This window comes from Oxyura jamaicensis, chromosome 3 (assembly GCF_011077185.1).
Source record: "Oxyura jamaicensis isolate SHBP4307 breed ruddy duck chromosome 3, BPBGC_Ojam_1.0, whole genome shotgun sequence".
Lineage (NCBI taxonomy): Eukaryota > Metazoa > Chordata > Aves > Anseriformes > Anatidae > Oxyura > Oxyura jamaicensis.
Genome location: NC_048895.1, coordinates 40,619,013 through 40,644,642, shown reverse-complemented (window position 1 = coordinate 40,644,642; position 25,630 = coordinate 40,619,013). Strand labels below are relative to the sequence as shown.

The following is a 25,630-nucleotide window of genomic DNA, read 5'->3' as shown; positions in this document are numbered from 1 at the left end:
TCTTCTTCAGCTGGCATGTTCTAAGGGCACCTCTGTGACAGGCTGCTCCTTACTTAAAAGTCTTGAACATCAAAAAGGGAAATAAAAAAAGAAGCTGAAAGATCTTTTGAAAGCAAAGAGGAAGTCAAATGAACAGCTGCCCACCTGCAGCACAGAAATCTTCTTTTTAGAGGAAATCACATTCCTAAAGGCAGGACCAGTAGCTCAAACTAAAGTTTCTGAAGATAAAATGCCTCATACTTCGCTCTTCTACCTGAAACTCTGTTGGGGGGAAATATACTGTCACTCATTCTATATGCACAAACTTATTCTAAGGAGGGTGGCGATCAGCATTTCTCCACGCACATGACAGACACACTAAGATGCAACCAGCATACCTTTCCCTAACGAAGACTGAAGCATAAGCAGAGTCACAAGTCTGGAACAGGCCTAAACGGTGGAGGTTGTGGAGCTCACATCAGCACTGCGTTTAAGAACCTGTTAAGTGCAATCTCTCTGCAATGGGACAGCATCTTTCACCCAACTGATACATAAAGAAGACTAAAGTAGATGTGCTTTTAAGGAATTATTCACCATAAATTGAGAAACTCTCTTATAAGTGAAAACAGGTACCTTGGGGCCCCTCTCCTTGCATTTTAGACTTTTTACCATTCCCTTGTGTCTATTAATGCTGGATGACACCAGCTCTTTTGCTGCCCGGCCACGACAGTGAGAGATCCTCTCTCAGTTTTAGCCTTGACCATCCTGAATCAGTAAAAAAGTATGGTCAGTGAATGTTGTCTGTTACCAATCATTTATAAAGATGTACTCATGTCAGTATAGCTCCTTTGATCACCTCTCTCATTTTGAAGAAAAATCATTTACTCCTGCCTCAATATCCAGTTACTAGACCACAGGAAAACCTACTCTTTTGGCCCACAATAGCTTAATTTCTTTGGTAAGAAGCTTCATTAGAAACTTATCAAAAATCTAAGTACAATGCTTGCTATCCTCTCTAAAAAGCACCCAGATGAGAGTGTGGGAAGTCACCCATCCTTCAGGCTCCACTGAGCATGAAAGGACAGGAATACTGAGTCTGGGGACTTGGTCCCTTCTCCTTTGCCTTTCCACAGGGGAGGATGGCCCTGGCTAGCCTCCGCGGATTACTTACACTGACCTCCAGCTTCTGCACATACCCACAACTGGCCAAGATGCTGAAGACTCAAAGCTAGCTTTCAGTGGGATCCAAGCAGCAGGATGTGTGGGGACTTACAAGGTGTGAACTTTGGCTTTGTTTTTCTGCCCTGCTGGCTGCTAGCATGCATGAAGGGCCGGTGAGCCCAGCTTTGCTGTCTACCAGCAATAGCTGTTACTGTCCCTCCAGCTTCTGAATCCGAAGCTGCCAAGTCTTTAATGACCCCAGTCTAGTGAGCAAACAGAGGAAGCTGTATAATACTGTCCTTGTGATTTTTGGCTACATTTTAAATGCCTGACTATATATTTTGGCTATACATTTTTAATGCTTTCCTGACATGTAAACAAAACCATCTCCCTTTCCTTGTGTGATTCTGGATTCGATCAAAGGCATGTTACTTGCTAGCTTGGCTGCTATGAAAATTGACATTGATCTTCAGAGCAAATATTCACCATGTTTGAGAACAATGTTGCCTTTGTGCATGTGAAAGCAATCCCATCTGGTACTGCACACCCCTGCTTCACTGAAATGTTTACAGTGAACGCTAAGGTGATCGGTGCAGCTGATTATTAAATATAACACATGGATGCAAGCACTCAGCTGGCTTTTTGATAAATAATTTTAGAGTATGTATCAGTCTCAGAGAGAACCAGGGACCGCTTCTTAGCTTTCAGTACATACCATGCCATGGTAATTTGAAGGCATCCAAACAAAACTCGAGAGTTTTCTTCCATTTAGATAGCTCTGAAAATCAGTCTGTCTGCAGAATAGGCAGATTCCCAGTTTCCCATCTGAGCTTTCTTGCAAGAAACTGAATATCAACATTGCTGCAAAGCAAGATTGTGTCATCCTTCATGGGCTTGGAGAATTGCTAATCAGGAGCCAACGGAAGAATTGGTCAGTATTCCTGCCTTAACATTGCCTCTCTTCCCCAAATACTCCTTTTTCTGTTTTCTTCCTTCATAAAAACTGAACAAAAAAAAGGAATATTGGCATTAAAAACATCTGCCTATAATTAACACAAATGACTCACCACCTTACCAGAATCCTGACCCTCTAGGATTTTTTTTCTCTGTCACAACTTTTAGGTAGCCTAGTGATATTCAGACAGCATTCCACAGAGCACCTCACTGATGTCCATGAAGGGTCACAAAGAAGAGCAGTCTTTTCTCTGTAGGCTTCACATTGCTATGCAGGGGTCTGAAGAAGATGGAAATCACTGTCGTGTCTGTTCTCTCCCCTTCCATCTCCACACCAGCCTGTTTCATCCTTCCTCATCAAATCCCCTCCAGTGCTTCCTGGGCACACGCAGCCCTCTGGTACAAGCAGAGCTAGCACAGAAAGCTGCGGTAGCTGTCCCAGAGCATTTCCCTAATTTTCTACGTTCGTGTTGCACTGTCACTCCCTATGGCAGGGATCTTCATCACAACATGCAGCAAAGGCAACTTATGAGGAAATCAAGGTAAGAAGCCCAACGCACATTGAGTTGAAACAGAAGGTGGCAATGCACATTTTGTTAGGTATTTAGAAAACCTGTTTGCTAAAGCTGCCAAAAAAAGCAAGTTTTCTTTCTCCTCATACACTCTTCCTTCTTTATTCATTCAAAAGAACAACTAAAAAATATGCTAATTCATCCAAAAAAATCATGTTGTTGTTAATAAATAAATAAATAAAATTTAACATAAGGTCTTTATGAAATAGTAAAAAGGAATGCCTTGAATAAGGCTACAGAAAGTACAGTATATATAATATGTCTCTTTCAGATATTTAGTTACAAACATTTGGTATTAACTGCAATGTTATGTAAAGAGAGAAGTTTTCTTTATATGCATAAACAGATCATTTAGTAACATCGGTGGCTACTAAAAAAAGAACTCTAATTATCAGCTGAGGAACTTACTAACTGTCTGTCAGTTCTTAAGCAATTCCTTTACTAGGCTCAGAAAATTGTCGCTCTAAAAATCAGTGGTCTTCTCTAATGGCTGATTCTTCAAGAGGGGTATTTAGTTTCTAAAGCACTTTTTAAAAGTTATCTTAAAGCTAAAGATGACCTTTTCTGTTAAAGAATGACCCACTGGAATGAGAATTTAAGTCCCACTGAACCCTAATAAACCACAAAAGTAACTTCAAGAAAACAATGTCGGAAAGACTTCGAACCATAGAGATGTATGAATGTTTCCCCTCCACAAGAACAAAGTCTTTCCACGCTTGTCTTTGCAGATTGCATCTTCAAAGCTGATGCTGCTGTCAAGAGTAACCTGCGAGGGTCTTCTTCAGTCAGCAAAAGGATGGAAGCAGAATTTAAAATTTGGTCACACCCTGCAAGATCTCAAGAACTGGAAGGGGACCTTGTTGTTTAACATGTTCCTGACCGCTACTTACTTTCTTCCTTCTTAAGACCTTCCAGTAACAAGCACTCAAAGCCTCTAGATTTTTTTTCCAGAGCTTCTGTGGTTCATGAAGTAGGACTGATGTACTAGTAGGCAAACCTCCTTTCTCCATCCAATGCTTGCCTTCAAAACACTAAGGTAAAATTCATTGTTTAAAATGAAATGCTTTTGTCTTCATTTAAGTGAGAGCTTCCCAGAGAGATGGCTGATGTCCAACCATTTAAGTAATTCCTGTTAAAACATTTTCAAAGAGGAACAGAAAGAGGCAACTACTGTTTGCAGTTCATGGTATTTCTTTGCTTAATTTATTCATTTTTAATAATAAAACCAGACACAATTAATTATTATGATTTCTTTAATCATATTCTTTCCTCAGGCATAGCAAGGAACACTGGAAGACTAAAAGAGTCAGAGTTACATCTTTAACAGACATCTGAAAAGCAAGAAAGAAAAAGCATTGATGCATGATTCTCTCACGCTACGCATTTTTGCAATTTTTATTTTAAAATACAGCTTGGTGCTCAACAACAGAAGACAATGCCCTGAGTCACGTCAGGTAAGATCCTATTATTATTTCTAGCAAAATAAATAGTTGGACATGGGACTATGTTACTTAAAGAACACTATTTCAAATGAAATTCACTGACAATTTATTATGGATAAGGATCATAATTTAAAGGAGGATATATATGAGTCTTTCTATGCAAGAACAACAAATTAATTGAGCTCTTGGTGTATGCACAAAGCTGAACACAGCCACGGTACTTCAAGAAGTGCTTTCATTACTGTTCCTAGGGATACCTGTAACATGCTAATTTCCTCAGCAGTGAAAGGAGAAATCGTCATGGCAGCCAACCCAGAATCTGCTGGGTAAATACGGCATAAACAAGTCTGAAGGTGAGGAGAGATTTGTAAGGTGTTCATCGGAAGGCAGAGCTGTCTCCCAGTTAACAACAACAGGCACAAAAGAATCCGAGAGCAGGACTACTGCACAAACCCCACACAATTCACCTGAACACGGTCCTGGCAAGAGTTTTGGTGGACCATGGTCACCCGATTCTTTAACATCTCACTTACTGCTAAGTGGAAACATAATTCAGAGGCTTCAGTCGTGGCAAGTGGCTCACCTAACAAATCTGGAATTATTTCAGCCTTCCATCTTTCTAGAACATTTGCCTCTGCCCGGCTATTATAAATATCCCATTTATTACTTACTGGGCACGCTTCCCCAAAGCGAAGGGCTAAAGATAGACGCTTAGAATTGGCAGATCAGCAACAACAAAAAAATTCAGCTCCTTATGATAGCAGTTTAACCAAATGGAAACATGGTCATTAAAAATATATTAGAGAAATCTGTCTTTTTTCTGTTCATGCACTTTCTAAAGCCAGATTACTAGATTTCCATAATATCCATTACACAGAGTTATTTACAAATGTCTTCAGTGAGTATTTCTTGGACCGCAGGCCCTTAAAGAATAAACTATTTATCACAAATATCCCAGATGTGCTACTGGGGCTTTGTGATTAATTATGTATCACCACATTATTCCTTCTGTTTCATGAACGCACCAGCTAAACAACGTTATACACAGCATAAATTTTAAAATCTGAAACACAAGTGACAGACACTTGCTACTACCACGTTTTGGTCCTGAAACTTAACGCTCGTTTTCTTTTCAATATTCACGCTTGTCAAAGCTTGCTTCTCAAAAGCTTGTGTGCATAAGAGTCATGAGTAAGCTTACTTACACCTTTACCAATTATTTTCAATAAAAGCCATAACTGAAATCCCACTTTTGTAGTGACTTCTACTCACCTTAAAGTTCCTGTTATGTTAGAAATTAAACTGCTGCATTTCCCTCTCCTACCCATCAGAGTCTAGCAATAAAAGGGCGGTTAAAGCAAACAGCCAGAGATGAGAGCAGACTGTGTGAAATACCGCCAGGCGTACCGCGGCATTCACGCTCACTGTACTCCCCAGAAACATCCCTCACAAGCAGCACTTTGACAGAACTCGTCCCTTCCACAGGGCCCTGCAGACCGCCAGGGGCCGGCGGCTCCGCGCCCGCCGGTTTGGGCCCCGCCGCCACAACTCCACCCGCCCCACGGCGGCCGCGCAGCGAGTTTCCACGGCAACAGGCCCCTCGGGAACCGAGCACCCAGCATTTAAAGGCGGCTGACGTGTGAAGGGGCAAAGACCATTAATTAATTGTGCGGCGCCACTAAGCCCCCCCGGGTCCCTCAGGGAAGTCGTCACGGCACCGAGCCTGGCAGAGTTCAAGCAGCGTTCAGGCAACGCTCTGGCACGTGGCTTGTTTTGGGGGTGGTCCTCTGGGGACCCAGGCGTTAACTCGCCGACCCCTGCGGATCCAAGTCGGCTATTTTGTGATTCTGTGGCTCCCAAACACAGCCAGGGCACGGCTTGCTACCAGCCCGCGGCGGAGGCGGAATGGCCGCCGCCCGCCCCGCCTCCGCCCCGCCCGCAGCCGCGCTGGGCCTGCGCCTGCTGCTGACCTTCGGGAGGGAGGCTCAGGGCCGTGCTGGGCCGGGCCGGGCCGGGCCGGGGCTCCCCGCTGCGGTGAGGGGCGAGGCGCGGTGTCGGCCGCCCCGTGCTGGCCGCGCAAGGCGGCAGGGAAGATGTCGGCCCCCACGATGCAGGAGAGGAAGGCGTGCTGGGGGGCGCGGGACGAGTTCTGGCAGTGCCTGGAGGCACACGCGGAGGACGCGGCGCGGTGCGAGGAGCTGCGGGTGGCCTTCGAGTCCCGGTGCCCCCAGCAGTGGGTGAGCGGCGGCCGCGGGCGGCCCCACGAGGGCCGTGCCAGGCCAACGGAGAGTCTGCGGGCCGCGGGGGGGCGAGCCTAGAGGGGAGAGGGGAACACCGCAAGCCCGGGCTCCCCGAGAAACGGGCAGCCCGTAGGGGCGTACAGCGGGGCAGCTGGAACTTAAAAAGGGCTGAAGGGGACCGGGAAGGTTTAGGAAGCAACACAAATGATCGTTGCTAAAGGAGAACGGCTAGTGGGGAAGGGAGGTGAGGGCCGGGGGGTGCAGCTGCGTTGTAAAACCCACACCTGGCATCTTACTGCACAGAAAACACCCTTCTTTGCACAGCAGGGCTTCACCATGACCCATCTGCTTGCACATCCCTCCTATGGCCTGCATGCTTTTCAGTTTCCTGAGCACGAGCTACAATTCTTACCTGATTTAATGGTTGTTGCTTCTTGTCAGCAGTGGTGTCTGAGGGTCTGAGCAGTTTCTGTTTGAGCCTGTGAACCAAAATCAGCTGAAACAATCAGTATGCTCCCAGGGGCTGTGCTGCCTTACTCTGAGGGCTGCAGTTCAGCTGTGTGGCACCTCCAGTGCTGGTGGTGGTGTTTGCAGTGCTTTGCAGAGGTCCTGCACCCTCTAATATCATAGAAAAGCTGCTGGATTTACCTCTTTTCCACGATCCCAGTTCACTGCAGCAAAAAATGCAACTTAGTGGGCTACTTTTATTCAATGTCCATGGGGATAAGGGGAGATGTGATGACAGGCTGAATCTTCTCCTTCAGTCAAGCAACAACTTCCTACCTAGGGTAGAAAGCTAAAATCCTACTTAAATTTAGCAGTCAAAAGACCACGTATTCCTCAGTCTTGTTATGATGCACAAAAGCCCTTGTTCTGCTAGTTTCTTATGATGAATGTGAGTTATTTCTCTTTTTAAACAGGTTAAATACTTTGACAAAAGAAGAGACTTTTTAAAATATAAGAAGAAGCTTGAAGCAGAAGGGTTTCATCCTCCAGAAACTGCTGGGAAGGCCTAAGTACTCTGCTTTCAAAGTATAGCTGATGAGAATAAAGCTGGGGAAGGAAGAAGCAGGAGAAAGCAACAGAACCTGCTTCAGTGCAAGAACTCAAGGTCAAGAACTGCTAACCTGTGTTCCTAAAATGCAGACCAGTCTTCTTATTGTGGGGTCTCATGTCTGCTGAAAAAAGGATGGTCATGGGCAACTTGAGTATGAGTCAAAGCAGTATGGTGCCAAGCTGTTCACAAATCTGAGGCTTTGAATGTGTAATGACAGTCATTGTTTCACAAGAATAAATAAATGATTATATGATAGCATCACGTACATACTCTAAAAAGAATAAAAGTGTTTTTCAGTAAGTGAACTAACTTTTCTTAAGAAAGCTTTTCCAACTTCACTTCCCTGTCAAAAGCCAGGGGAGGGTGGTTTATGTAATCTGCATTTACCATTGGCCAAGTATTTCAAAATATTTTAAAATATAGTCAGTTTACTACAGTAGCCATTAAAAAGCCTAATGTAGCCTAAAAAGCCTAATTTTTTTTTTTTTTTTTTAAAGAAAGGATAAGGTTTGTCGTTAGCTGTCACTATTGGTTTCCAATCAGTATCTGTTAGAAGTAGGGCAGTTGTTTATCTCACGTTATGGTCTTGTGTGTGATTTAGAATTAATTACCTTACTGAAGCAACTTCATTAAAAATACATACCAGGGTTTACAGCAGGAGTAGTAAGCTCAACCATAAAGGACACTTAAACAAGGGGCAGCACAGGAAATTGGCTATAGGAGGGATTTTATATACATTTTTAAAGTTAAATTCACTTACATGACCTGGCATTGGAAGCATTAAACACTATTCATACTACAAGTTTGGATTGTGGTTAGTGGAGGGCATGTGGTCAAACATGGCTGACAATCAAAATAACAACAGTAAAAATCCTGTTTTGAATGTTCATGGTACTGTGTTGATGATCACAAAATAAATCACACACCACGCGCACTATAAATAGTATTTATTACCAATGCAACCAGTTTATTTAAGGAGGTAAAGCATTAAGGCATTTTAAAAAAATCACTCTGAACTACAGAGAACAAAACATGCAAAATTTAAGAATCCTCGTTCACCCTGAGTTGTATCTCCTCTGTTCAGGATTTCATGTTGTAGCACCATAGGAAGTCACCCAGCTGTACTGTAAGGCACAAAATTCTTGGTAGTTATTTCTGTTTTTGCTTGATCACCTGTTGCCTTGTGTACTCCCAAATCAGCAGAGCCCCACTGACATGAACATTGAGCGATCGAATAATTCCCTGCTGAGGAATTTCCACACAGACGTCCAGGTGGTGAATCAGGTTTGCTGGGATTCCCTCGTGTTCATTTCTAATAGAGAGGAAACAGCAACTTACATCTGGGAGAAGACAGATGTTCCAGAAGGCAAAAGATACAGAAGTCACAATAGCAACCAAATACCACTTGGAAAATGGAGCATCTGCCCTTAAATGTAAATGGTGAGCACAGGATTATTAAAGCAATTTTACATTACTGATACAAAGAAAGCATGGGTGACCTAAGCTGTGATACAGGAAAAAAGGCAGAGCATTTCATCTTTAGTTCAGTGAGCCACCAACACCTAGCACCAGGACTCCCCCATCCTCATTCTGAACAATCCATATACAGCAAAATAAATAGCTTTAATTAAAATAAGGGCATGAAGCTGCTGGCACAGCGGGGGGGCTCAACTACACACTTCACTTGTGATGAGGTCTTGGTATGAGGGAATTTCAGACTGACCAAAATCTTCAACTGGAAATATTTCACTTCTTTAGAATGAGCACATCAAAAAACCAAAAGGTTTTCAGTAATTAAAGCTATGGTTTTAATTAGTAGAGAACAAATGGTTATGAAAACTACAGTCTAAAAACAAACTACATCTAAAAAGGGCTGAAAAACAAGGTATTTTTTGCCTACTTTGTCCTAAAAGGAGAGGCAGGCCCTTCCTCCTGATCTCAGTTGGTGGCCCAGCAATTCCAGGATCTTTCTGACCTCAGACATTGCTTTAGCCTCTCCTTTGTCACATCTGAGGCTTCCTGGTTGTAGGAACTGATCATTGTTTTTCCTCTAAAGTTCTCTCAGCCTCTGTTCAAACTGCAAGCACTGTACCTGCTTCTGTGTGCCACATCTGGCTCATCCTGAATTTTTAAAGGATCTTCAATAAAAAATAGAGTTGCAGTATACAGACTAGTTACTAAATATGAGAAAAAGGATCGTTCAGGAGTAGATACCTATACTTCCCATCCCTTAGCACACAAAGCCAAACTCCTTGCCATTTTCCCCGTCCCTTCCTGTTCTAATTCCACCTTTACCAGTGTCACTTGGTTTTCACATGACCCAAGTCCAACTAGTAGAAGGACATGGATGGATGTCAAGAGGTAGATTTACAAAAAGCATGTATTCTTACCCCAGCAATAACAGTGACTTCTCTGGAAAGCAATATTCTGTAAGATCAAAGCTTTTTGCTGTCTGTTCCACACCAATAATAGTGTAGCCTTCTGTTTTTTTCTGCTGTAAATAATCAACAAGCTGAGATGGTTTCACCTGTCCATCAAAAGTAGAGAGAAACACACAAATATTTAAATATTGCTATTTGTAAACTTCTGAAGCTACTGTAAAAAAAAAAAACTTGGACAGCTTTTAGCAGAAAGTGATTTATCCCCACTGTCCATATATGTACTTTACTATTTTAAAGGTTCTTCAGCAATAGCACAAAGGGTAGGTAATGTCACAAGGATTCCCTCCATAAATAAAATGAACAAAGTCATTTCTACATTTCTGACAACTGAATGTAGAAGAAGCACTATTGCATGAGGTAAATTGCATACTTGTTACTTAACCATGGAATCCCTTCCTGAAACAATGTAGTGGTTGGTCAGTATTGTAACCCAGTTGCCTTACATGCCTGTGTTAAAACTTGTGATAGCTTAAGATGGAGGTAAGTAATGTATTTGTTCCATCTTCATTCAACTCTATACTGCCTATTTGTATTAGATTCCAATTTCTTCATGCAACAAAAGTTGTATCATCAGTAGAGAAGCACAGAGATTAGGTATGAAAACGTGTGCTCATCAGCATTCTGTGTTAGGCAAAGCGCACTACAGCTTTATTGCTCTACAAAATAAAATCTTAATATGCTGAAAATAAACACCATGTAAAAAAATGAAAAAGTCAAACTGAATTGTTCAGATCACTTAGCTAAAGCTGATACTGAAAAACAAATTACTATAAAATACCACAACCATATCTTCTACCAAATGGTAAAGATACAGGTTGAAAACCTCATTTGTATAAGCTAGACAATAGGTTCTAAAAGCTTAGCACAAGCTAGCTTCAGGCAAATGTAATGATTATACTCATGAAGTTACCAAAAGCAATGATCTAAGCAAGATAAATGCAGTGTTGTTCAACTTTTATAAACAAACATCCCATCAAATACTCCACTATAAAAACAGTCACTAAGCAAAATAAAAACTAACATTTTAATTTTTTTTGTTGTTGTTACCAGGCTGACTCAAAGGTTTTTTCCAAAATATGCAACATTAAGTGTCAGAAATGACAGAAGCTTCTTGAAAAAGAAACTCATTTTTTTGCAAGAAGAAAAAAAATAAGACTCTGAAGTATGCATTTGATAAACTCAAGACATGAGGTAGTTTTTAGCTATTAAACTGTTTCCATTCACCTCAACAAGGGGGAGCCACTGCTCTGCAGAAACACTAAGATGCTGGAACTGTTTATCTTGTATGTAATGAAGACTGCCGACAACTAGCGCAGATGCCCCAAATATTTCACTTGTACGACACAAGCCTACAACAGAAGAATTAAAGTGATTTTTTATAGAAAGTTACATAAACACCATGCCAGAATATTTTAGCAAATGAAAAAGGACTCAGAATCCAAAAAAGACATTTTTATTTTAGCCCTCTGTTTTTAATCAGTTTCATGTACTTTTAGGTCTTCTCCAAGTCACACATTGTTCCATATATCTTACTAGAAAAAAAATGTTTTGTAACTTAGCAGAAAGATAAAAACGGAAAAAGCTCTAAATCTGGCAGCATGCTTCTACAGTACTAATTACACATAGTAATGGGCCAGTGTAACAGCCTAGGTGCGGATGGATGGACATGTAGCACACACACTTAAGCTCTAAATCCAATACCATTAAATGAAAGACTTGAGAATGACACATCACAGCGTTACAGGGCAGACAGCACCAGCTTGTGGGTGTGTTTTTCATTAACAGTTTACCTGTAGTTATTAAAACTGCTGACAACAGCAAGCACAATGCAATAACATATTTGCTGGATTTGTTATATCACAGTTTGCACTTGCACAATAGGAGTACTCAAAATCAGAAATGCTTACTTTCCTGCTGTCCAACTGTCATGAGAAACTAGTATTGTTGTACAAATCTTGTATATCTACAGGATTTGGTTTAATCAGTATACAAAAAAATCATTTGGCTTTCATAGCATACACAATTATGAAAAACTTCGCTGTGACAAAGAATATGAATGCAGAAAGAAACCTATCTGTAAATTAAAGTACAACGAAGTTCTATTTAATTAATGCATGTTATGTGCAAGTGTTTTTTTGTTTTGTTTTGTTTTCCTTTTTAATAAATAACTACAGAATACTCTATTTTGTGAAGGGGCTAACATTTGGTTACCAAGTTCTTGCAGATTAATAATCTATTTCTCTGGGTACTAAAATAATTTTCTAATATCAACATACTAAAAAGAATCTTAACAGTAATTTTTATTAGCCAAGCCTGCTCTAAAGCCTAAAATAAAAGTTTTTAAATGTCCATTCAACCTTACCTCCTAAATTGGTAGGTTTATCAATAAGTGAAGCCACCACAATCAGCCTGCTGTTTGATTTACCAAGTTTAGCAGCACGGTCCTGAAATACCATTTCCAGGTCTGAACTAGGAGTACTGTTTTTCCAGGGTATAATCTTTTTCTGAACATCAGTCCACTCTGTTTGGCCATCTGTTTCAACTGAATTTGAACCTACGAAAACCAAGTATTAAGTCATATGGATATAAAAGTCATAGTGAAGCTACTGCTTCAGGGAAGAGGATTACCTAAATGGTAATACTGTAGGCAATGTTAGTCATCATATTATCATTTTATGGGACATACTATGCTCCTGCAGATACAAAACTAATACATCAGGATAACAGAGATCGTGCACATACTAAGACAAGATTTATTACAGAAATACGCTATTGCCACACACAAATAATTTAACATAGATTAGCTATATTTTACCTATGTCTTGCTGGGACCAGTCACTTGGTTTTAGATCAAGAAGTTCAGTTCGAGATTGATACCACTGAAATGTTGGTGGCAAAGGAATGTCAGTGAATCTGTCAAATTTACACAGTGAGATCCATTCATCCTCAGCCACTTCTGAAAGGCGTGGAAGAGTGTAAAATATTGTCTGCAATGTAACATAACATTATTAGCAAAGCATCAAAGTAAGCATAGCAGATAATAACGTAGCCTCTAGGCAATTCTATTGCACACTTCTTTTATCTATCACCCCATGATTTTAATAGTAGTTTTTCTTGCCACGTGTCTTAACTTGCTAACAATTCTCATGAATCACCTCTACACACTGAGTGCTATCCTGAACTTTCATAATACTACTGTCTATAATTAGATGTTTTAAGGATCTGCATTGATTATTGTTCTAGACTTTTCAGCAGAGGTCTTGTGAAAGTGTTTTATGCCTAACGCACTAAAGGATTTTCAGATGCCTTCATGAACTTCAAGTAAATAATGCAGATTGATTTAACAACAAGAGAAATATGGTCAAAAACATTAAAATCTAGTCCTAAAACCCAACTCAGCACCACCAAAACATAACCACAATCAAGGACAAAAACAAACACTACCACTACCCTGCTCGAACTGAACATATGAATAAAATGAGGAGTTTAAAACCCAGATGTTGTGGTTATCCTATTAAGATGTACCCTGAATACATTTAAACACTGAACAAGTATTGGTCTTTTTTCTTATTGTTCAAGATTTTCACTGCCTGATTGTGGTAAGTCATATCTAACACATCTAAGTGTTCACAGAAGTACCTTACAGAACATGAGTTGTCAAAAATAAAAAATACAAATAATTCCTTCTCTGAAAGACAGCCCTGCTTGTGCCAAAAACTCATCTATCCCTTTTCATACTCATGTTTCTCATCTATTTTCAGTTTACCTCCTATTTTCATCTCTTACTTTTATCAGCACTCAGATTTTTGCCTTCTGTCCATCACAGTGTTTATCCAGTTTTCAGTTATTTAAGCTGTGGCAAAACATATAGCTGAGAAAGATGTTCTAGAAGCTACATATTTGTATTCTGTTCACATTAGACAACAATTTAGGTAAGTATTTCCTGGAAGCGTTCAAGGCCAGGTGGGACAGGGCCCTGGGCAACCTGATCTAGTGGAAGACAGCCCTGCTCATGACAGAGGGGTTGGAACCAGGTGGTGTTTAAGGTCTCTTACAACCCAAACCATTCTATTATTCTATTGCAGTGCATTAATAAGAGAATTAAGTTGTAGTTGTAACGTAAAATCCATCAAAGTTATTTTTTTGAGTTTTAAATGAGTAATAGTCTATCATTATTTCTCCTGCAGTAGAGCATATAAAGAAAGTTAAAATATACTTGTACATCTATGCAGCTACAATGATGAACAGTATTCTTTAGGACTTGCCTCTAGACTATAGTCCTCTAGTGGATGAAAAGTTGCAAAGAAGAAGTGATCTTGGATTCGCTGCCAGTTTCTTCTAGCATTCCTGCAATGACAGAAAGTAATGCAAGAGGTACACAAAATGCAACATACCAGTTTAATTGTCAAATTGGAACAGGGCAATCTAATTGCATGTACTATACGGGAAAGACAATAACAATTAAGTAAGCACCAATTAAAGAAATACAGCATTCAGGAAATAAGTTTATGTTTCAAAAAAGACCCATAACGTATCTCCAAATTCTATTATTTGAAGACAAAAGACTGGCAATAAAGGGTATCCCATGTGGGCCTCTTAGAGAAACCAAATACTAGCCTATGGTTGAGTGATTTACTTTTAATTATCAAAGCCCACTGTCACAAAAAAAAAAAAAAAAAAAAAAAAAGGCTATTTCCTGCTGCTTATCTGTATCCCACATCTTGACATGCCAGCTCGGGTAACTTAACAGTGACTCTCATTAGGGAAATGAATGAGATTGTTCTCAGAAAAAAATAAAGCAGTCCAAATTCATGTTGGCTCACAAGACTATTAGAAATCCTAACTAATTTTAAGTAACTCATAACAATACGGTTAAAAATGAATAAAAACATGTTGTACAAAAATATTTTATTTCCAAAGCACTAAACTGAAAAGCATTTCTGTAAACCTCATTTAATCATCACCCCAAATTAAATTCCCTACCATTTTTTTTCCACACAGAAGACTTTTGAAAATATGACACCTAGAACATTTCACGGTTTTATTTTTGAGAATTTACTGGTATCAGAAAGTCTGGAAGTACGGTTTTTTATGTCTTCATAACCCATCAGATAAGATGACTTAGCACCTATGACTGTCATTTTTTTCACACCACACTAAACTATGAGCACTGTTCAAATGTGCCTCAGTTTTTTCTGTTGTGCTACAGTAAATTATCACTTCATTTGCTGATAAACATTCACTTTCCAAGGCTTGCTTTCTTTTAAATTAGAATAATGAAAACCAACAGCAACTATCAAGTACCATTTTAGGAAGTTAGACTTGCTGCAAATGTCTCTGAAGAATAATGTTAAGCTCTAAGCCAGCAGAATGTTACTAACCCTGTGCCATGCATGTTTTCTACTTGTTGAAGGCTAGATTCAATGACAGGTGTCAGAGCTTCAAATTCTTCCACATGCAACATTCTGCACATACCCCAAATTTTTTTAAGGGCAACTAATGCATAAAGTCGAACACTGAAATTATGGTTGAAACACCACTGTAGAACTACTATGAGGGCTTTCTTCAGAACCGGCTTCTAAAAAACAAAAGAAGATTTTCATTTATGTTAAGTCTTAACGTATCATTTGGAAGTAGAAAAGGCTGGCCTAAGAACTGACGCTCTCTCAGAAAAGTCTTTCAGTTCAAAACTTTAACAGCACCTATACATGCAGATACAGGCTTCTGAACATGGTTCTGATTTCCTTCTTTCCTTCCTTCTCCCTATAGCACAGAGATACTTGTTTTGAAAATGTATCAGTTTATTGTGAAAAAAAAATGCTATTCCGCATACATAGAAGCCTTTATTTAACATGCTTATCTTCTGGTACTTAGGATGTTTATTTTGTAAATTTACACAAACAGTCAAAAACAACAGAAATACTTGGATTGCTGCAGATGTGTAGTATTTTGTTTCATGTAATTCCTGACTGTATTTAAAGGTCCATTTACAAATTAGAATTCCAAATAAAAAAATATAAATGTAACGTGGACTAGCTATTTCCAAAGAACTCTATATGGGTGTTACTATTCTATAGAAAGATGACCTTCTTTCAGGTTACCTGAGCCCACGATCATGCAAATTAAACTCAGGTCAAGAAAAACAACCCTAGCTTAGTTACACTGGAATAGCTGTTCTAAAAAAACTCACAGGTAATCAGGCCTTATGTATCCAAAACATCTGCTATTTACTTAGTTTTCACTAAGTCTGATATGGACAAGAAGAGCTGGTATTTTCTATGTCAAAAGGTACCTTAGAGGTAAGTATTAAGAAGGTTTTGTAGATAGACTGCAAGAAAAGGCTATTTCAGAAATTCAAATACAGTGCAACTGAGTAAATGACAATTTTAGTCAAACTTACTTTCTCTGAGGTATTCTGAAGAATGATGTCAAAGTGTGATAACACTGATAAAAACGTGCAGATGCTTGTTTTAAGCTTTTCCTCATCCTAAAGGAAAAAAAGAATGCCATGTTTTCTAAAATTCTGTGAAAAACATTTTGTGAAAGATAGCATAAGGTATTGTGTGCTTATGGTGCACCCAAGCGGTGCAGAAGCTTACTTCCTGCGCTGCCATTGCAGAACCTTTGGTATTAAGTGATCTCACTACAAATAAACACAGAACAAAATGTTTAAGTATTTTGACAACTTCAAATTGTTGGAAATTAGACTGTACAACAGCCCAATTATAAGACTTAAACCAAATAGAATTTTTTGATTAAATGGACCGTCTAAGTATCGAAGGATTTTAAATATACACTGAAATAGAGATTTATCTCCAGTGCAGAGAAAAGTAGAGCACACATCATCAGTAAACAAAGTCGTCACACGGTGATATTAAATACCAGCCTGGTTTGGGGCAAAATTATCTAAATACAGTTTCCAATTCTTTTTTCTTTTAAATTCTTCTCCTACTGTTTAACTTTTTGAAAAATAACTACAGTACCAAATAGGCTATTTGTATTTGATAAGCAAGACAACATAACCCATTAACTATTTTGAGTGGTGCATTTCAGCAGAAGCCCACATGTAACGTCTTCCTATACATTGGATTTGATGCAAGTACATGTTATTTACTCAGCCCAAATGTACAATGCTAATAAATTCAAGGTCATCAGAACACACTGACTATTTCTTCACTATGTCAAATCTTAAGATTACTTAAGAATCCAAGACAAAAATTAAGTGCTAGCAAGTTCTCCTCAGTCAACCCTTTCAGGACTTTTGGGTACCATATGCAAAATCTGCTTGCAGTTTAGAACTGCATTTTAGAATGCCATTCTGACAGAAGTTCACATTAAAAGCTGCAAAATGTATATGTGTTATGTAAGCCATGTTCCTCCTCTGACAAACAAGACTATGCAGAAGTCTTACAGAAGCTAAGTGTGGAAGCAAGAAGTGACTGGGCAATACCTTTCTAGACTCAGAGTATAAGGTGTCTATGCATTCCTGATGGCACTTACACCAGCTCTACAGAGTCCAGAGTAGAGTTTACATTATAAAGGGAAATCTCTCAACACAACTCTCAACAAGAATTGTCTTCAGCCAATTCTAAATCACAAACTTCTAAATGGCTCAGACTATAGTCCAGACTCACTTCCAAGCTCAACAACCCATTTCTTCTAAATGAAAATCTGAATACACATAATATAACATACGTTTAAAAAAAAAAATCTTTACCCTTTTTGTTCAAATTACTTTGAGTGAAAGTCAAAGTTCTTACTTACATAGCAAAAGCAATCCCAGAATTTACTAAGAAATTGGGGATATTTATGAAGACTCAAGATAACAATCCATTCTATGAAGTATTTCACAGATGCCTGATTGTTACCAAATCCAGCCTGAAAAACTTTGTCAAGGGTTCCACACAAAAAATTCTGAGAAAACAAAACCAGACAATCACTTAGGATATTATTCAAGTTGTTTCTATAAAGAAAAATAAAATCTAAATAAACATTATGAGCTTTATAATATTTGAAATACTTTTGATACTCAAACTAAAACATTCTAGAACCACCTAATTTCTTTATTATACAATTAATGACAAATGACAAATTAATGACAAATATTGTTGAAAGTAGATTTAAAAAAAATCTTTTAAAAAAATATAGTGAAGAGTAATACCTGGTCCAGCTTAGGAAGAAGTAGTAAGAGAGTCTGCCATACCCGGTTTTTAATTCTATGCTGTAAAGAGTTTGCATAATAGCGTGTTCTAGATCTGGACACCTGTTCATCCTGAAAGCAAGTTAGAAATTGTATTATCTATCATTCCTTTAAAATTGAAGATATGGAATTGTATTTAACTGTACTGAGAACATCTATTGCACAACTAGTAATCAGCACTACAAAGCTAGAAAAATACATTAACATTACTTCGAAATATATTTTGAAGCTTCTATGTGATAAGTGTTGGAAGTTAAAAAAAATATATATATATATAAAAACACACAATTACACTTAGTATTTTTACTTAAGAGCATAAAAATGTTAGATATTAAGAATATTCACACAGCAGAAAGTTGAAGAATTTATGTAAAGGCAGCACCTACTGTATATGAACAATTAAAATAATACTAGGTAAAATGGAGCATGAAGAGAAGCTGTCATTTATTTATATTAAAGCAAGAACTAAATAACCTGAGTGAAGAAATGAGTATATAAATACAAACATTTCTACTTTAATATATACATATAAAAATGGATTTAATCATGCTCTAGATTAATTCAGCTTGTAACTGCAGCTCTAGTTTTGGGATGAAAACTAGTATTCTGCAATAAAAAAACATGTTTATGTGAAAGAAAATAGGTCAAATAAACGGAACTTTGAAAATAAATTCATGTTCTCACATAGTCGTATAGCTTTACATTCTTTCCTTATATACTCTGTTTTGGCCTTCTTAATAAACACATGACACTGAAAACTATTTCCTTAACTTTTTAAAAAGAAAATTATGCAGTGATACAAGTTCCATATTAATATTAAAATGCAAACACTTTTTTTTTTTTTTACACGTTTAAGCCTCATATTTGAGGAAGAAAGGAAATCCATTTTAAAGCTCAAGTTACTTTTCCCACTTGATTTATCGTATAACAAAAATATTACCAACTTTTCTTTACCAGTTAATTGGACAGGAGGGCATGAATAAAGGATCAGCCCTTCCTCGTTCATTCGACAAAATCAGAATGCTATACTACGAGAATGCACAGGTTATAATCTAATAGCAGCTGTAGTAAATTACCACTGGTTTTACACTAGTGCCAATGTATAAGCAGTCATGATATAAATGAAAATCAGACCCCAATCTTCTCCATTTATCTCATTTATAAAGGCCTAATTATACAACAGCTCTCAATTCAAAAAGTAGTTTGCAATTGTTACAGTGAAATGCGGTGCTTCAAAATGCAGACTAAAGGAAAATACTTCACAGAAGAATGGTTACAATTTGGATACTACTCAGTGAAGTCAGAACATCCCCTAAAATACAAAAATAAACCTGGAAGAGACTTTTTTTTTTAACCATTACAGTTTGGCAATCTGGATGAATTAACTCATGTCTTATAATAATGAGCAAAAGAAACGTCTTAAAGGGCAAATCTAGACAGGCTATACAAACAACTAAGAAGTACTTAAAGCTGAATTGTTAACTACTTTGCATTTTAATAATTAACATTACATTTATATATGAAAAAAATGAAGCTTACTTTATCAAGTAGTTTGCTGACGATGTCTTCCATAAACATCTTATGCAAGCTATTTGATCCATCCAACAAGCACAGAAATTTAATAGCACAAACCCTCACATAGTGATCATCTCGGTTTGTACTGTAAAATATTAGTAAAAAAAGAAGGTCAAACTATTTGTTCAGATACAAAGATAAATCCTAAGTTTAAAGGAAGTAGCAAGCTTTATCTTGAACGTACATACGATGCTCTCAACTGCGGAAAAGACTGGGCCATAGAAGAAGTCAAAGGACATGTTTAAGATGAATGTATTCTGTTACTCAGTTAATGCCAAAAAGACATTAGAAAGCTCAAATTTTGAGAAGAATGGCAAATGCTGCAAATATGCTGGGAAATCTTCAAAGTGGAAGGCAAAACAAACACAGTAAACCTCCCATTTGTCACAAAAGACTGAGAAATTGCCATCAAGTTGCCTGTAGTGAGATGACAGAATACACAAATAATCCAAACCAGACCATCATTGATGATGAAGAAAACTGGTGAGTTCGAGTTCAGGTTATGGCAACAACACTTCCCCAGAATACTATATTGTAACTGTTTCTCTTTTTCCACTGAGTAAATGTAGGAGTCAAGGTGGAAAAAAGTTCCATATTCCAGCAGCCAATGTCCCCCCATTTTGAAAACTGGATGCAGAGCTTATTGTCGATATGTCAAAATCAAAAGGCCTAGAGCCCATGTTGAAAAGTCAAGCTCCATATGTGGCTGCATTAATTAAAGCCTAAATTTATTAACCGTTAAGTCTGCAATGATGAGATACACATCAGCACTCCATATGATAACCGCACCCTAAGAAGTGTTATTTTTAGGAGGTGAAATAATGAGGAAGTAATTACTTCTGCCCCATTCAGGTTATCAAATTTGAATATACTGTCTTGAAAATACTTATCTACATTTTGAATGTAATGTGACATGATTGCCTTTCACTGATATTTAAGATTCTGAATATACTCCGAAGTTGGCTCAAAAAACATCTTTCCTATTATAGCATCGATAGTGATGAAGACACAATTCAGACTAAATATTGTAAGATACATACCTTTCCGTTACCACATTTGCTGCACATTTTTCTCCAAGGTTTTCTACAAAGGCATGCACATCCTGTATAAGTCTTCTCAGATGATAAAAGACAAAGCAACAAAGTTAGCAGAATAGCACAGAAAAAACTCTTCTCAAATATCTCAAAGATTAAAAGAAAACAAAAAGCACAAATGTGTAACAATCATACACATGAACCTGAAGGTGGTTTTTTTGTTTTGTTTTGTTTGTTTTTTTACCTCTGATCTCTCCTAAATACAGTTCCAAAGACACAAGCCTCAGTGATAAGTTCACAGTAATTCCCAGCATTTAAGAAAGCATTTGTCAAAGCACTTCTGTCATCAACGGCAGGAAATATCCAAGATCGACAACAATGGCTAAGGACTACATTGAAGACTCCAGTCTTTGTAGCAGACAAATCTATGAGCTTGAAAATTATCTGAAAAGAAGAAATAAAAGATTAAAAGTCTAGCTTCCACATTTGCTAGAATTATCCTATTATCCTGCAATATTATCCTATTAGAGCAGGTGTGATTCCCTCCAGCATCTGAGACTTGCTCAGGTTAATACTGTCTTGAATTTATTCACAATTCTCCGATTATATTGGCAGGTGAATGGCTAACAACTGGCCCGCTATGTTTATGTTGAACGGAAAACAAAACAAATGCTTATGCAAATGTAACACGCTTAACTTCATTGAGTGCACAAACCTGGTGTTTTTAATCAATCCACATGAATTTAGAAAAAAAAATTCTTCCATATGTAGCTATATCACTAATTCTCTTTAATAAGGATTACATCTATTTCAAAGTTCAGGAAAGTTTAGGAAATTTAAGTTCTAGCACAATTAATATTTGCATAAATCACAAGGAAGAAAGCAGAAGAAACGAAGCCTAAAACCACAGTGCTCTGGGCACCTCTGTAGAAGACGTTCTTTGTTTTACCACAGTAATACTTCCTTTTTGGTACAAAAGTATCTCTTCATTCCACACCCCTAATTATTATTCAAAGGACAGTGGACTGTGGCAGGCAAAATTACACTTCTATAGCAAATCAGTATCAGGCAATTCAATTTTTTTATTTTATTTTTTTTGTCTCTAGCTAAAACTATATAGCCACTGCACAAGGGGTCATGGCAAAAGAGACTGCCAAGGAGTGGGGTAAGAATATATGTAAGTAGACACTTGCTTGGGAACTTTATCTTCATTTTCTTATGAAGGGGCAGAGGGTGGCTCGACCAGATGCCCTTTGCTGAATATAGGAGACCTTCATTACCTCCTGATGCTTGTTGTCGTAGTGTGCCCCACTGCAGACAATGGGATAGCTGTCACAGAGACTCAAGATTCAACACTGGCAAAATACACCTTAAATAATGTCTCAAACACTAACACTGAAGTTAAGCCAAGTAGTTCTTGAAAATTAAAAAAAAAAAAGATAAAAGTAAAAGCTACAGCTCATCAGCTACCACACACATTTACTAATTCTAGACATTCATTAAAAGAAAAAGCTAGCAGGTTTCTAGAACTAGGCATTTGCATCTCTTTGCATATGTCTTATTTTGACTTGGGTCCACATTAAGACTACAAATGCAAAGTGTTATTTCCTGTTTAAAACAGATGACAGCAACATTGTTTTGAAGAAAATAAGCCAAAATAAAACTAATACTTTTTTATTATTATTATTTACAAATATGAGTCTGAGATCAGGACAAAGCTAATTATGTGGACCTTCAAGGCAAAACTGCAACCCCTTCTAGGGTAACTTCTGTGCTACGTGCAAAGCAGCACGAGACAGTAATTCTAAGCACACATACACATGGGTAACATTTACAAAGTATTACTGCTCTGGTAAATGTGTTACAGTAATTGTGGACTGCTCCATACAAACATCTAATGTTCAGTGGAAAAAGCAATCAAAAAGCGCAGAAACATGAAAGTTTATTTAAAAGAAAAATATTTATGTCATTCCTGTGTATAGAGCCAAGTTGAATCAAAGCCCTGGTACTAAATACAGTGAAGGAAAACTGTAATGTTTCATTCATGTACAGCTTTCATTTACATGAAAACAGTAAATGAAAACAGCATGACACGTGTGGACTTCAGAAATATAGAAAACTACATACATCTTACAAAAAAAAAAAGTAAAAAAAATCATTTTTTATTTTCTAAAATATGAAGCCAGTTCTAGCATGCTCTAAGGAGACTATGATTTTTCTGCTGTTTCCTACACCTGGATATTCAGAGAAAAAAAGACCTTTAAAGATGCAGTTAAAGTACCTAAATTTCTCTCATAGCATCTAATTAAATGCTGAAGGGTTGTAATTTTTCATCTGAAAAAGTATAATCTTAAAAGACCATTAGAAAAATTTCCCAGAATACTAAGTTTTTGCCAGTGCAGGTGGCAAATCCCAAACAACAACAACAACAACAAAGAGGAATTGCCTCATATAAGTATAGAACAAAGACCAAAATACGTTTTAGTGAATGCAGAACATACTTGTCTAAAAATCAAAGAAACGGTACTTTTCATTTTCTGTGTTAGAAGAACAACCAACAGATATGCAGTTTTTCATTTGTAAGCTTACTCTGAAGTAGCACAAGTTGGCAAACAAAAAAAACTAACATTTTACAATTATGCATTTTGATCTTTTGTTTGTACTGCATTGCAGATATCCTTCAATTGTTTGCTATTACCTTCACTAGTACAGCAGGAGGAAAAGGTGACTTAATGAATGAACATGAAGGCTTCAGAAATCTTTTTACTTTTTAACCAAAAAGAACTAACACTTCTTTTTGTTTAAAGTTCTGTTTGTTTATCCTCACTCTAATTCTCAGATCAAACTAGTGTATTTTCAAAAAAAAAAAAAATTCACCACAAACACCAAAGAGAAAATATGAACTAAAACCTATTTTTAGATCCAGGTAAATTTTGTGTTCATTTCCCAAAAAGAATTCTTAAACTGACCTCTTTTATTTTGGCATATGCTTGACCCTTTGCACTTGCAGCAACAGCTAGCACCTCAGTATCAAAGATGAACTGAACAAACGCTTTCAGATTGGACCAAAATATTAACTGTGTGTTGCTCAAAGAAGATATGATTTTCCATGCCAAATCAAATGATTCTATGCAGAGAGATTCTGATGAGTTCAGAAGCTAGAACAAAGGGAAAAAAAAAAAAGTGGTACATTTGACAAAACAAAACAAAAACAAACAAACAAAACTGTTAGTATCTTGCAACTGGTTAAATCTTTTACCTTGGGAACAAGGACTTTCATGCAATCGAACACAGGTAAAACCTGGTCTGAAGGAAGAATAGTTAGGGCTTCTAATGCACACTGTAGAATTTTTCTTGACCTTTCAACTGTAGATAAGGACAATTCTGAAATTTCTTCTTCTTGAGCCAGCATTGGAAACATATTTAAAACAAAACGCAGGCAGATCCACTGGTCATGAACATAGCGTGCAACAATTTTTCCCCATCCCTGAGATGATGTTTCTTCACATAAGCTGTAAGAAAAGTATCAGTCTTAAATATATACTATATTAACTAATCTTGCACAATTCTATCTACCAGGAACAGCTTAACCATACTTACTACTTTTGAGATGCTAAAATTTATGCAGGTGCAGAGGGAGACTGGGCAAACTCACGGAACAGGAGTCTACAAGTAAACTTTTCTAAACACAGAGAAATGATTTCTGGGCTCAAGTGTCTCATTATTCAAACTTCTGGGACAGTATTCTGTGGAAACATCACTATAAGCTTTCCATACCTTCATGTTCCCAAAGTATTTGTTTTTTAACCCTGTGGCTTGCTCTGGACTTCATTCCCTTTCCCAGTAGTACATAATTTCATTTTAAACCAAATTGTGCACATGCCATGGCTTTGTGCTCTCTATAGAAATGTAAGCTGGTTTAAGTATCAGGAGTATTCAAAACCAGTTCTGGTTACATAGTACTAGAAAGCAAATAGCTTTACATCATTGGATGTCTGAGCTAAAGGGCTTTTGGTCTGACCTCCTATGGCTGCTTTAATGTTCTAAAATCTGAATGTAAAGGCAGAAGAACACGTGAATTAATCTTTTGTGTTGAGAATTTTTCCTTTTTACCTTGGTATAAAGTTATCAAAAAGAAGATGAGGAAAAAAACAGCACTTCAATCACTGCTTCACTCTCTAATCCAACTTTTTCTGAAGTATTACTTAAGCTACATCACAGACGTACCTACTTTTTTCTTCAATGTAAGATGGTTTCTTTAATACTTCGTTAAATTGGAAAAAGGAAATAAATCTCTTTAGAGCATCCACAGAAGGCAGAGCTTCAAGATGTGCTTCAGGTTTCCAATCCATTATCTCACAAACTACTGTGAGTGAGGCCATGCTTATTACTTTTTTAATTTGTTCTTTAAGCTTCGGCTCCTAATAAGATCAAATCAAATACGAACAATTAAACATGGATCCATTTCTTCTAATATATTAATAAATAACCAACTGATACATATGTTAATTCTGTTTGTATCACCTTGGACATCATAAACCAGCAACTCTGCATCCCTGTACTTCCCTTCTCTTAACCTAGGCATAACACAGCTTTGCCTTAGCTAGGTCGGTGCAATCAAGCACAAGTTGGGAGCACCGAAATAAAGTACAAGCCTTACAGATTACAGTCATTTATTCATTACGGGCAAGAGTCTAGGCTGACACTAGCTTGGAGCACTTGTATATTGCCAGGTAGCGGTCTATATATTGCTGGACACCAATTAAAGATTCACGTCCATGTAGTCACAAACCCAATGCAACAGGACAGCGCAAATCTGGAATTCCTTTTAACCTCTTGGAACAGTTACTGCGTGGTCACAACACATACTATGATTATTTTGTGTGTTTTATATGCATATATTCAAAGCTGAATGAAACAAAAAATCTTAAAGCATCAATAAGCATACAGTTCCCTAGTAATATTAAAAGCTCAG

At 37.7% G+C, this 25,630-nt stretch overlaps 2 protein-coding genes across 2 annotated transcripts in view; one reads left to right on the top strand and one right to left on the bottom strand.

The window, feature by feature from the left end:
* Positions 1 to 6,094: 6,094 nt before the first annotated feature.
* LOC118164296 (cytochrome c oxidase assembly factor 6 homolog) lies at positions 6,095 to 7,710 on the top strand. The gene is made up of 2 exons (XM_035321720.1): positions 6,095 to 6,345; positions 7,269 to 7,710. Exons 1-2 carry the CDS (start codon positions 6,202 to 6,204, stop codon positions 7,362 to 7,364), a joined length of 240 nt encoding a protein of 79 aa, XP_035177611.1. The 5' UTR covers positions 6,095 to 6,201; the 3' UTR covers positions 7,365 to 7,710.
* A 626-nt stretch (positions 7,711 to 8,336) lies between these two features.
* TARBP1 (TAR (HIV-1) RNA binding protein 1) overlaps positions 8,337 to 25,630 on the bottom strand; it is a gene marked incomplete at its 5' end in the record, with an annotated part of 34,635 nt that continues 17,341 nt past the window's right edge. The window contains 16 exons of the mRNA XM_035320698.1: positions 8,337 to 8,717; positions 9,796 to 9,932; positions 11,071 to 11,195; positions 12,209 to 12,400; positions 12,662 to 12,833; positions 14,112 to 14,193; positions 15,228 to 15,424; positions 16,247 to 16,333; positions 17,611 to 17,760; positions 18,008 to 18,118; positions 19,586 to 19,706; positions 20,662 to 20,733; positions 20,900 to 21,099; positions 23,625 to 23,813; positions 23,915 to 24,167; positions 24,883 to 25,076. Coding sequence (XP_035176589.1) covers positions 8,555 to 8,717; positions 9,796 to 9,932; positions 11,071 to 11,195; positions 12,209 to 12,400; positions 12,662 to 12,833; positions 14,112 to 14,193; positions 15,228 to 15,424; positions 16,247 to 16,333; positions 17,611 to 17,760; positions 18,008 to 18,118; positions 19,586 to 19,706; positions 20,662 to 20,733; positions 20,900 to 21,099; positions 23,625 to 23,813; positions 23,915 to 24,167; positions 24,883 to 25,076 — 2,445 coding nt within the window. The remainder of the gene's footprint in view (positions 8,718 to 9,795; positions 9,933 to 11,070; positions 11,196 to 12,208; positions 12,401 to 12,661; positions 12,834 to 14,111; positions 14,194 to 15,227; positions 15,425 to 16,246; positions 16,334 to 17,610; positions 17,761 to 18,007; positions 18,119 to 19,585; positions 19,707 to 20,661; positions 20,734 to 20,899; positions 21,100 to 23,624; positions 23,814 to 23,914; positions 24,168 to 24,882; positions 25,077 to 25,630) is intronic.

What these genes read in the sequence shown, in the direction of transcription:
- LOC118164296 (XM_035321720.1), top strand. Translation starts at nt 6,202, where the DNA reads ATGTCGGCCCCCACGATGCAGGAGAGGAAGGCGTGCTGGGGGGCGCGG. An exon ending in CCCGGTGCCCCCAGCAGTGG is followed by an intron (nt 6,346 to 7,268) that starts GTGAGCGGCGGC and finishes CTTTTTAAACAG; the next exon opens with GTTAAATACTTTGACAAAAG.